Source organism: Sceloporus occidentalis, unplaced genomic scaffold (assembly GCF_023333645.1).
Source record: "Sceloporus occidentalis isolate IW3139 unplaced genomic scaffold, rSceOcc1.0.p SCAF_23, whole genome shotgun sequence".
NCBI lineage: Eukaryota > Metazoa > Chordata > Lepidosauria > Squamata > Phrynosomatidae > Sceloporus > Sceloporus occidentalis.
This window is the reverse complement of record NW_028317003.1, coordinates 12036050-12048563: the sequence shown is the minus strand read 5'-3', so window position 1 is coordinate 12048563 and position 12514 is coordinate 12036050. Positions and strand designations below refer to the sequence as shown.

At 37.0% G+C, this 12514-nt stretch overlaps 1 protein-coding gene across 1 annotated transcript in view; it reads right to left on the bottom strand.

The window, feature by feature from the left end:
* LOC149300806 (juxtaposed with another zinc finger protein 1-like) overlaps positions 1-12514 on the bottom strand; it is a 117831-nt gene that overhangs the window by 39804 nt on the left and 65513 nt on the right. The window contains exon 2 of the mRNA XM_089484929.1: positions 8403-8475. Within this exon, the coding sequence (XP_089341055.1) occupies positions 8403-8475 (73 nt within the window). The remainder of the gene's footprint in view (positions 1-8402; positions 8476-12514) is intronic.

Here is a 12514-nt window from a genome sequence, read left to right as displayed (position 1 = left end):
GGGACACTCCCCAAACAGGTGTGTATATATAACTCTCTCTCTCTCTCTATATATATATATATATATATATATATATATATATATATACACTATCCTTATCTAATCCAGACTTGTAGGTATGGGGCTTCTTAATAATGGTAACAACGTTAGACTGTATGTACACATGTCATTATTCTTCTGTATGCACCGTGTGTCTCTGGTTCCATATTGTGTTTTTCTCCATTGGGATTTATTCACTAAAAGGTATTTGATAGCGGAGTTTCTGGCTACACTATACATTGCGCCATTGCCTCTCACAGCTGTTATTACAATGAATAAACTACTTTGACAATAAACTACTTTTGTTACCACAGTACTAATACTGAATGGAAGACAAGCTCTGTCATATCCGTTTGACACGAAGGCCATGCTAAAGTTCAACCACCACACACAGTAATTTCTTTATGGCAGTGCTAATGAAGTCCGTTCTTCCATAGACTTTCATTAGTCAAAGTGTCTGGCTGGGTGATTAAAACTGACCCATTCTATTTTTTAATCATAAGGCAGTATGATAAGGAGTCAGGGTGTTTGTAGATAGGGCTAAGATAACAGATTTGGAATACACAAAAAAATGACTAATACGCAGATGCCTGCAAACAGTTTTTAAATGGAAAAGAGCGCGATTTTTATTTTGATACTAGTAAAAGCAATGGCGGCAGTTCCCCTTTAAGTTACGCTGCCTTCTAGTTACTCGTTGTTAGCAGATATAATGCACAGTTCAGGAAGAAGCTGCACTTAATATTTTATTCATAGTTTATATTCTGTGTGACCCTGACAGCTTGCTAGTGCTATGATTAATTGCCTTATGCAAGTTCAGTACAAAAATGCAAAGAAAGAGCTAATTAATGTAACAGGGCTAGTTAATAAAAAAAAGCTTTTCTCCTCAATTAGCGCTTTATCACATGCGCGGAAAAAAACAAGAGCCTATCGCTGTACATAATTTCCTATAATGCACCTGGCACAAATAAATAAGGTGCTTTGTGTGGGTCTGAGCTGACCTTTTAATATTACCATCACGTAACGATAAAGCCAATTGTCGGCATCAGCGTAGCCACCGCCATTTTAATAACTACAGCTTAACGCAGCGCGACATTTGCATTAAATTGTGAATCTGCTGAACAGTGAGGTCAGTAACACATTTACTCTCCCTCGTGGTTTATTTTTTCCTACCCCCTGCTTAGAGACTGGCCAGCAACACAGGAAATGTATTTGTTCCAGGAAAACAAAATGGCTGTCACGCTACAGCCGAAAGTATTATTTCCAGTGCCACATATTATTTATTGTTTTATATAGCGCCATCATATTCAGTAGTGCTGTACAATGAGTAGACAAGGCATAACAAGTAGTAAAAAACATAACAATTTGGGCCCTGTTCAAACGAGCTTACAATCTAAAGTTACATGTAGTTTCTGACCCACTCCTCACACGACACAGCAAAAAAAAAATATAGAATTGTAGTTAGTCAACATATTTCCAAAGCGGAGAAAAAAATACACATATCTCACCCAATATTTCAGGTGTATAAATTGTGATACCTGTGTTGGGGGGGTGGCATGAGGTGGAAGGGGCAGGACCATACCAAGACGTGAGCTGGTGGGAGACACCCGAAGCAGGATCTGAAGTGGAGATCTGAGCAACAGCATAGAGCTCTGTTGATTTCTCACCTCCATGGCAGGACACAAGCTGGGCAAATGACTTTATGTTTTACGCCTTGTGGCTCTCATGCCAACAGGCCAGGCTCATGAGTAAGCGACATAAACCGCAAAGGTATCTGCTCAGTGCAGAACGTGAACAAAGCCACCGCTTATTCATCCTCATGCTTTGAAAAGTATAGTAAAAACGCTGAACGTCGGGGTCAATCTGCCGGAGTTCCTGGGTTTGAGCTTGGAACGCTGGCTGTTTGATTCATTACGTTTACGTGTTTTCAGTCCCCCCCATAAAAATAGCACTGCAGGCAAATGCCTGAGCTATCGTATGGAAAAGCTGGCACTGTCTGCTTGTCCTCATGGTGCCACTTACAAGAAGGAGTAGACCTCCTCAGGACTAAATCCCAAGGGCTTTATTTAAACTGTTGCATTCACAGCTTTCCCAGATCCTACAGTTGTACACGCTACTTAAGCACATATAATGTAATGGTGAATTTAGAGCAGGATTGGTTCAGGCATGTCCATATTGGCATAAAAGTTATTTATCTTGCTTGCTGCACTGTGTAGAGCTGTCTTCACTTTTCTGCCAGCTATAAACATAAATATGTGACCAGGTGCCGTTCATTAACTAGCATGCGCCTGAGCTGCTCCTATCATGCACTGATGAGATCCAGCAAGAGCTCTCCGGTCTACGCAGCTCCTGTATGGAGGGACATATCCAAACAGCGGGGAATGAATCAAAAAGTGACATACTTTGTGTCCTTATCTGCTTGTCACCTCATACAATCCCAAAAGTGCTTTGCAAAGTTTTATACCTGGGAACCCTCAAGGTCTGACCCTGAGTCTCAGGGTTTTCGCCCCCAGTCTCAGGGTAAAGGGTTAGATCCTCAAGGTCTACAATGCTTTAAGTGAATTGATCAGATAATGCTGTTGGTGTCAGTTTCAGAAACAGATGTCAGCTTCCATGTGGCGCATTTTATAAAATAAATTAACTTGGTTACGCTAAAAGTTCTAATGGGGACAGATCTCTTTTAAAGCCTGCCTCTCTCAGTCGATATAGTTTTGGTGAGGACACGGCTGACGTGACGATAAGACAGTACCTGATAGTTACTTTTCCCAGTTTATATAGCGTAATAATGTGAATTTTAGATAAGCACTTTGACCTTAGGAGTGCTTTGTGTTTTAAGACCTTTTATTTTATATCCTTTCCAGGCAACTGGACTTTATAAATGTGTACAGATTATATGGATCCACTACAGCTAGTCTACAAAAACCAAGGGTTGTTTTATACTTTAGTGCCATACAATTTATGGAAATAGTAAAATATTACAAGAAGCACTGCAGTGTTTAAATATATTTTATGTGCCTTTCAAGGAGAATGTGCACACTGAAGACAGACTGCCATGGAAATATAAATCCCAGATATGAGTCCATAACATGCTATAAGGATCTATACTAATGAATTTATTTGGGATTTTATATAGGAGAACAAATTATATGCAATATATATATATATATATATATATATATATATATATATATATATATATATATATATATATGTGTGTGTGTTTTTTCAGTGGTATGATTTAATGGTGGAAATTATTAATGCCCCTCCAGTTTGACTGTGGTATCTTGTGTGCCCCCCCTATATATTGTTTCTAGAGTCGCCACTGCTTAAACATAATGACCCTTAACCAGACCATCATATAGATTCTACAGATTCTCTTCAGATTTATCAACCTTATGATTTTATTAACAACCATCGAAGCCTTAAGTAATCAGGTATCCTACTGAAGCACTCTTGTTTTAGGAGTGTTATTAAAGGAATGGCTAGTGGACAGAGTCAAGAGTTTTTACATGCTCATTGTGGCCTATTATTGTGGTTCTAAGAAGAATGATGTATGTTCCTTACACATGTTAATATATAACCATATTTTACATAGTTTATATACAGATTACGATGGGTTTTAGGGATGTACGACACTACCATAGACTCATAAGCCAAACATTTTGAGCTCCTAGAAAAGAGGGATGTTAGGAGACGAAAGAGGCACAGAGGGATTTGGGTCCTAGATAGGGTACTCTGCTCGTGGAACCCTAGTGTAAACCTTGCCAGTTACAGCAGCGTTAAGGAGAATTCCAGGGCACAGGCATATACAATGGACACCCATTTGGCCATGAAGGCTATCACTGAAATGTTCTAACATGCGTGTCTATAGACTTAAAGAGGAGCAGACACCTAAAGGATGTTACATTCAGGCCCGAACTGGCCATTGAACAAACATGGCAAAATGTAATGACTGGTATTCTGAGACTCTTTAACTATCAACCATTTAATGGTGAGTCATGCAGATTCTATGTAGAGACTCATCAAATGTGTTAACCAGATGAATATAATACCTGCTCTCATGGAAACTTTGTCATTACTTAAAGCTACAATGAGTTGTGTGACATCAACGAGGGATATCAACCAAGACATACTGGTAGCAAAAACACTAATTAGTAGTCTTTGATATCATAATGTAGAGTATTAATGAGTCAGATCCAGACTGTGTCAATGAGACTTTGCTCCTTCCACTTGAGACTTGAGTAATAACCATAAGACCCAGAGAGTTTCCAGGTATGGTTATTATTAAATGGTGAACCTCCACGTGTTTGTACATACAGCATATACTTAGTTCAGATATCTATGTTGTAAAATTTTATGGACTTTCATAATATTACCTTGGTCTCAGCCTTCATGCTAACCTTCAGAGCCTAAATATCTGCAAGGCTGTAAAGGCATAGTGTTCTTACTGTTTGTAATAATACATTATAGGGGCCATGTTGCTGAGAACACATTCTCTGATTAGATTGGAAAGGACACTCTCTAACAAGTTTGGGTCAGAAGGACAAGGCCTTGCGGGTCTTGGGTTACACAATGGCCAACTGCCGCATTCTTACGATACTTTCACATTCTGAAAATACATCTTTATTAACAGTTTGTGTATTATGTATTGCATTTCCAAAGTAGCCCATATCCTTTTTCTCATAGCCACTGTATATTGTTTTTGGCTCATCAGTGCAGGTAGTACCCTACAGCGTCTACATTTCTAATTTGGGGTGTGTTTACTAAAACCCTGCTTTAAACTTTTGACAAAATTAGGCACTAGCCAAATTCACTAGCTGACGAGCATCTCCTGACATAACAAGCTGTTGGGAGTTCAGGGGCGAATCCCGAATCTTGGGACTATTCTTGGGTTATTTCAGCTCTTAGTGAATACAGCCATTGTTTCAAACTTTCTTCCACCAAGCTCTAGAATTTAGCAGCTGTGCTTTCACTTAAACACAATCTTATACTAATAAGTACTTTCAGCATGTATAAGTTTATTTACTACACTGCAACTGGGAAATCATTAACACAACTTGTACCCTGGCAACCGGTTTCAGCTTAAATGTTTTGAGTGTGGCCGCCAGCGCTGGCACAGTCCCTTTCCTGTGTGATCATTGGTGGCATAGCTCGTTTAATGACTCATATTGCTTGATGTACATGGATTTCCAAAGTGGAATAAGTTTCTAAATTCAGCACTATGGTCTATACAAAAGAACAACATATGCATGTCTAGTTTAAGATTTTGGCAGGACTGGACACGGTTCTCCAAATATGCTGGGTCACTTCAGCCATCATAAACGTCATTCCTATATTTTGATGGTTGAATGAGTCAAATGTCCTCTAAAGAGACACTAAACGTCTCCTATAGAGCTAAAATTTATAGTTAAGACAGCACGGACCTCCTTTGATTAGACAGCCTCGGCTGGCCTGTGATTGCCACTGCCCTCAAAAGCTGGAGAGTACCTGGTAATCAGGATTGTTCCACAAAGACTGAGACTGTTAGGTGGTACCTGTGAGATCTGGTCACTCCAGCTCTCTGTCCTCTTCTACAGTAAATTAAGCCGATACGAGCGCTAAAGAATCTTTACCTTGATAATACTGCCTGGGTGCTGAACAAAAGTGGCCTGGCTGAATAGGTGGACACAAAACAGATGATTGAAGATACAGCAGTAATTATCCCTTCAAGATATTGGTTAATTAATGCTATTAAAGTGCTTCTTTCGACTAAGCTTCAGCAATTAGGATTGTGTAAGGTTTTATTCAGGGACAGAGCTGTGATTTACAACCATATTTGCCTTAACAAAATGAACAGCATATTACTGCATTACACATATTCATTCCAGAAAGCTCATGGAACCGATTTTGCGCATTTAACTGGTGAAATTTGCTAAGCATTAGAAAGATGACTAATGTGGCTGAAAATTTATTTAGCATTGAATCTTTGGGTTTTTTTTATAAAAGTCTGGCCATTGTGTTGGCTTAGAATGTATGTTATAATGTATGTTAAAGTTAATGGAAAGTTATTATTTTTGCTATCAAGTTTAAATGAGTCTCTACTTGAGCTGAAACAGATTTCATCCATTGCCCTCGGGTATTAACTAATTAAACTTTCAGAAGTAAGACTGGGGCAACCAAACCAAGTGCACTCTAACCATTAATGTTTTATCGAAATCAGCATTGTCATTTTCCAAGATGCTTTACTAAAATATACATTATTCTGTTTCCAAAGATGTTATGATCCATATATTGCTGGTAATCTGTTTTATGGTATGGTTGGTGCGTTTCAAGAAGAAAGAAATAAAATAAAAAAGCAGATACTTATACAAAAGGTTACTACAAAGTAGTAGCATTCTAAAACAACTAGTGTCGCGATTTGACCTAAAGATTCTTAGAGTTTTAATATTTCCATGTATTTTACATACATAACATTATAGCAGGACACTCTTTGTTTTAGTCTGTCAATTCTTATTTTATCATATGCTCTGAATGTATGTACTGTAAGAACTGCTGCATAAATTGTTGGTGCTATATAAATAAAAAATAATGATGTAATTTAATGGGTATTACATTGCAGCTACAACAGCTTCTACACATTTGCCCATGGCTTCTGCATTTCGGCTTTATTTTTGAGCGGAATAAATCATGACAATATGTAATATGTCATGTGTTGTTGTTCATCTCAGGTTGTATTTAACTAATTTTTAGACCTGGTAAGGAACAGATTAATGTTATTATGTCCTGATATATAAAACCATATAATTCAAATTCACTGGGATATGCCAATACCCTGCAAACATTTTGAGATAATAGAAAATAGGGACATCAGAGGAGGAAAGATGGATGGGGGATAGAAGACCAAAAGAGACCAAAAGTCTCACCTAAAGAGAGATAGATACTTGGGAGGTATGTCATGTTGTTCTAGGGGACATCCGTTTAGATATGATAAATATATATATATATATATATATATATATATATAGTTAGATTACAATGATAATCCATAATAATAGCGCTTCCTTAATATCTCCCAGAGACCCTACAAATGTGGCTTATGTGTGATGTAAAATATAACTGGCAGATTACACATACAAATATCATATAATGAAACCTAAAAACATCAATGATTACTATTTGAAGAACACAGGACCTTCCCCATGTGTTTTTTTATTAAGTGATAAAAAGGCCATTGTACTTACTACACAATATTTATATAGCATTTTCTCCATTAGGCCCAATTTAATCTTGTTTTGATCTTTACTACTGAGATGAAAAAAAATCAGGAATTATACATTTCTGTAGACTTCATATTGTCTTAAAAAATGAAAATAAAGTCATATACATAAATCTTTTTGGAACATGAGTTGTTTCACTTTTCCTTAACCCTAGAATCCATTTTTGCACATCTTGTTCAAATTTATCTTCTAAGGCTTGTCTACGGCCATGTCTACAGAGAGAGCTCAGATAGCACAGTGTAGAAATCTCAGTTTGTGAATAAAAACACACGATCAGCATGGTCACCATAAGCATAGAAATAGGAAGAAGCAAGAATTATGGTGTGATGAGGGATGCGTGGCTTTGATCCATCGGTTTCTGCCTCTTGTCAAACAAATTCAGTCCAGCTCTTATATATGGCTAACATTTCCTTTTTTTATCTATTTTTGTCCAGTACAATAGTTACAGTAACATAGATAGAAATAGTCTTAAGGGCTCTGTTTAATTATGCAGCTCTCTTATTCAAATAAAAAAACAAAACGTTACAGATTAAAGGGACACTTTAAGATGTAAACTGAACACATCTCCTGCTGGACAATTGTCTACATGCTACGATCACCGTCCACCAGCTTCAGCGCACACCAGTGATTCTTACAAGACCGCTCTCCCTCACACGGACATAAAGTGCTCCCCACTGATTTTAATGGATTCCAAAAGTGACACAAAGTAGGTCATTGGAGGGGACACTGTGCTGCAGCTCTCAAGTTGCAGCTTCTTCTAAAGGTAAGCCTTTTAATATTTTTCCATACAATACATACATTAATGCATATAAAAGTACTTACAGCGTACTTTAATATGTATTCTTTATTGGTGGGGTTGTATGGGTCCCATAAAAAAATTATGTCTGGGAAAGCTTTGGGCATTTGGCAGTCCTAGGAATGGCATTTTAAGGTTGTAAATTTGGACTAAACAATTGCCCACAACATGCCCACTCCACACCCACTGAAAGCTGTATGGGGCTACTCCTACCCCAACATGTGGCTATTCTTCCTTCTCTGTGAAGCAACTGCCCCAGAAGAGCGAGAGTTCCAGGAAGCCCCATGGGAAGTTCCAAACTATGAATGCCTTACCTGTTGATGTAACTCAAAGCCACATATGTTGGTTGTTGTAGCTCCTGCTTCTCCAGCACACGCGGATCCGTGTCTATAACGGAAAAGAAAATTCTTACTAAGTTTCTATTGAGACAACAAAGAAAGTAAGCATATTAACATCTGTTAACAAGTCACATTCCCTCAATTTCATTACCCTTTGGACAAAATCAGGTTTTTTTGAAGACACTACCTTTAAGTCATTTCTATTAATAATGTGTTATTTAATTGACAATATAAGAGGTCTAAGCACAAAGTATAGTATACCAACATTCTTTTTTTAGGCACTGAACAGTTGAAGGTCTTCATTTTATGTCTTAAAGGTGAAATATCATCTTTAGAACTTTTAGCATACCTAAATTTATTTATTAAGACTAGCTGCAGTTTGTGCGTTTTGTTGCATTTGGTTAAATATATATTGTTCAGTTTAATCCTACCAAATGATACTGAGGTGTAACCTTTTAAACAAGTACACTTAAAATGATAGTCTTGAAAGGACCCAGATGAACAAGTCATTTTAACACAGATCTCCCTGCATGGCATTATATGTCAATGGACATCAACTCCATGCAATAAAACGGGTTACATGCTAACATATCTCGTTTCTGCTGGTTTCTACCTTTAACAGAGTTTGTAAACCTTTTTTTATGTTTTCATCCAAATGTACAGGTTGGGGACTTTTCATTTAATCTCACCCAAACACGATCCATTACAGCAATATTGGATTTACCTAATAATTCTGCATTAGAATCCTGATTAAATACGGCTCTGCATCCCATTGTATATTTTCCCTTTTGTCTACACCATGGCAAGAAAAATATATATATATCAGCAATGGAAAATAAGCTAACGAATAATGTGCACTCTAGAACATACATTTTTTGTTACTTTCTTGATTTGTGCTTTCTGACAGTTGCAAATAACGTTCATTCAGCATTTTATCAAACTGTGCCCTGTACCAGGGTGCTGCAGGACTGCTGCCTCTAAATCCAGCTACCTAGAAAAAAGATGTCATCTGAATCACACATATTCCTCATAAGTTCAGTCTGTTTTATTACTCTGCCAACCGGGCTCCAAAGTCCATATATTACTGCCTGAAATTGACTGTCGAGCTGTATCTGTTCCCTGCCCAAGGTTCCAAATGACTTTACTCCTTCCATGCTGAAGGTTTGTAAACAATTTGGCTAAAAGCGGTTGATCTTGTAGCTCGGAATATAGTGGAATAGCGATGAAGCTATATCCATCAATTAAACAATAATATTCTGGCTCACAATGGAGTTTTTACAAACTCTCGTCGGTTCTTAATGCGATTAAGTGGTATTCTGGTTTGAGTATTGTTGCTGTCTAAGCTTCACAAGGTCAGGCTTTACAAGTTGAGCTGAGGTTAGCTTGCTGAGAGAGAGAGAGAGAGAGAGAGAGAGAGAGAAATAATGAGAACGAGACAGAGAGATAGCATATATCTGCCAATGCCATTGGAGCAATGGGCTGTAGCATCTTCAATATCCTCTGGATATTAATAAGCTTAATTGAAAAAATAAAGCCTATCAAAATGCTTTCTCCATGTGATACTCAAAACTTTTCACAAGCAACATGACGGATACATTCAGTTACTCAAAAAGCCAGGGTATATGTTAAGCACAGATATTCTAGCTGCTGCGATTCTACAGCTCCCATCTTCCAAGGAGACAACGAGAGTTGTGGTCCTACAACATCCAAGTGAATCAGGTTCTCCTGTCCTGTTCTAGATATACAGGTGCAAATGAACGGGGGGGTGTAGTTTACAAATCCGGCTCTAGACAACAATTGCACACGCTTGGGTTGAGCTAATTTAATAATGATAAATGTAGTTATCTCTAATGATTTCCTGACTTACAGCGGAACAGCCTGACGCTGCACTTTTCAGCCCGACGAAACACAAAATCCCCGGGACTTTTTCTATAAATTATTCTAAGTCTACGTGAGCTATGCTATTATTTAAATCACGCTCGGTAAATCATTCACTGGTTTTTCATCTTCTGTCACTTTAATGATAAGAAAAATTTCTTCATCATATCAAATTATGTGCGTCCACGCTGTTCCACAAGACTTCTCGATATCAATTATTACCCGGCTGTAATGAGATGAGCTGCTGCATACGTAAGAACAATCCCTCCTAACTATAACCTTTACAGCTGTCATTGCTGCTTCAAATATGTAATTAAAATGAAATATAAGTGTGTTAGGGAAACCCGTGCATATTATTTCTAATAACACAAGGACTCAAGACAACAGCAAGAGCCTGGCATTGCAAGCGAACATTAATCAATGCATGAAGGCAGTATTGACTAGCCAGGAACACTGCGGTATAATTTCATTTTATACTCCAAGCTCACAGAAGCCTCCGCATCTCGTGTCTGTCCATTATGTGGTGCTATGGAACATGTTGGTGCTATAGACAGATCATCATCATGTACACAACACAACGGGGACAGTGGATATCTGATTAGTACACATACAATTTTATTTTTAAAGAAAATTTGGGCGTTTTCTGGAAAAATACCTCCATGTCTTTAAAAGGAAAAAAAGAGAAATAGATAATACACAAAAAAAAGAGCAAAATATTTTAAAACACTTTTAAAGATGTAATGTTGGTCAAGTACTGTGATGCGTTACATCACAAATTAAACTATGAAGTATTTTCTATTTGTGGAACGCAATATAATTTTCAATTTATGCCGAAAGCACACACACAATGCACATACTCATCTACTATGTTCATGATAAATGTTCTTCTGTTGGCTACAGTTCTTAAAAAGATAAAGAAAATTTCCCCGTTGAGTTGTACTCAGTGTACAAGCAACATCGTTATAATTCTGCGTGACACGTAAACCAAATTTAATAAAAGGTCAAAAGCTGAACGGAAGCCAACGCGGCTCTCAGAGAATGAAACATGTAAGTCGCTAACTAGGAGATCATTAGGGCTTTTTACATGGTGTAATGTTTTTGTAGCTTATGTTAATATAGGCTGATTTAAAGTTTGTAATTATCTCCGTGGCCCATGGCTTTTATTAATGGGCAACTCAGTTTGGCAAAACATTCATTAATCAGACCAGGCAACATAAGACCTGCAGAACTAAGGTGGAATAACAAGCCGGGTAAATCATCTGTGTATTTTAATATAGCTTAGATCTTTAGCCCCTACAATGTACCCAAGAAAAGAAAACATATTTTTCTTTGTCACTTGAAACATAACATTATTTTTGTATTCATTATTATGCAGTAGAACATATGATTGTAAATAGCATAAGATATATACAACACCTAACAAAAAAAAATATAATATATATATATATATATATATATAAAACACAATAAAGGATGTGAAGTATGGGCAATGTCCTGGTTAGCCACAATGATGGCTTCTATAGTATATGAAACTTAAAATAAAGGCAAATAAACTCCCATTTAGTAGAGTTCTGTTCAGAAATCTGTTAGAAATACAGGCGAGATAATGGTAGTAAACAAAACCACATGGCAAAAATGGATTCCAAGAATATGGCTGCTTAATATTAGTTTATTGGATGTAATTCCTTTGACCAGTCTGCTGTTAAAATAAAAATATTACCTGCAGGTAACCAAGGCTTTATGTCCTGGTTGGTAGATGTTGCGAAATAAAAACTAATAGGTATTAACATCTGAATTAATAATTAAGACTTAGGCAAACCTGACTTACTTATATGATATCACTTGGATACTTGTAGCGTCGTGAAACTTAACAAGACTCAATGTTCAATTCAGCAAAACATACACTTTAAATGAATTGTATTTTTGCAACGACACATATTTTAAATACAAATATTTTAGCATGTGACATGGAAACTGGTCATAATTAGCTCTCTGGAGATCACATGTTCTTCCAAAGTAATTTTATTTCAAATATGTATTAAAACATGTGTGCTGTAAACCAATAACACATAAATATTTGTGTGTGTGTGTATGTGTGTGTATGTGTTTGTGTGCTTGAAGGTTCCTTTATAAGTATCCTATAGTGTCCTGCTTATTACCTTCATATCACAAGCATCATCATATATCATTTTCCTTTTTTCTTTTGGTTA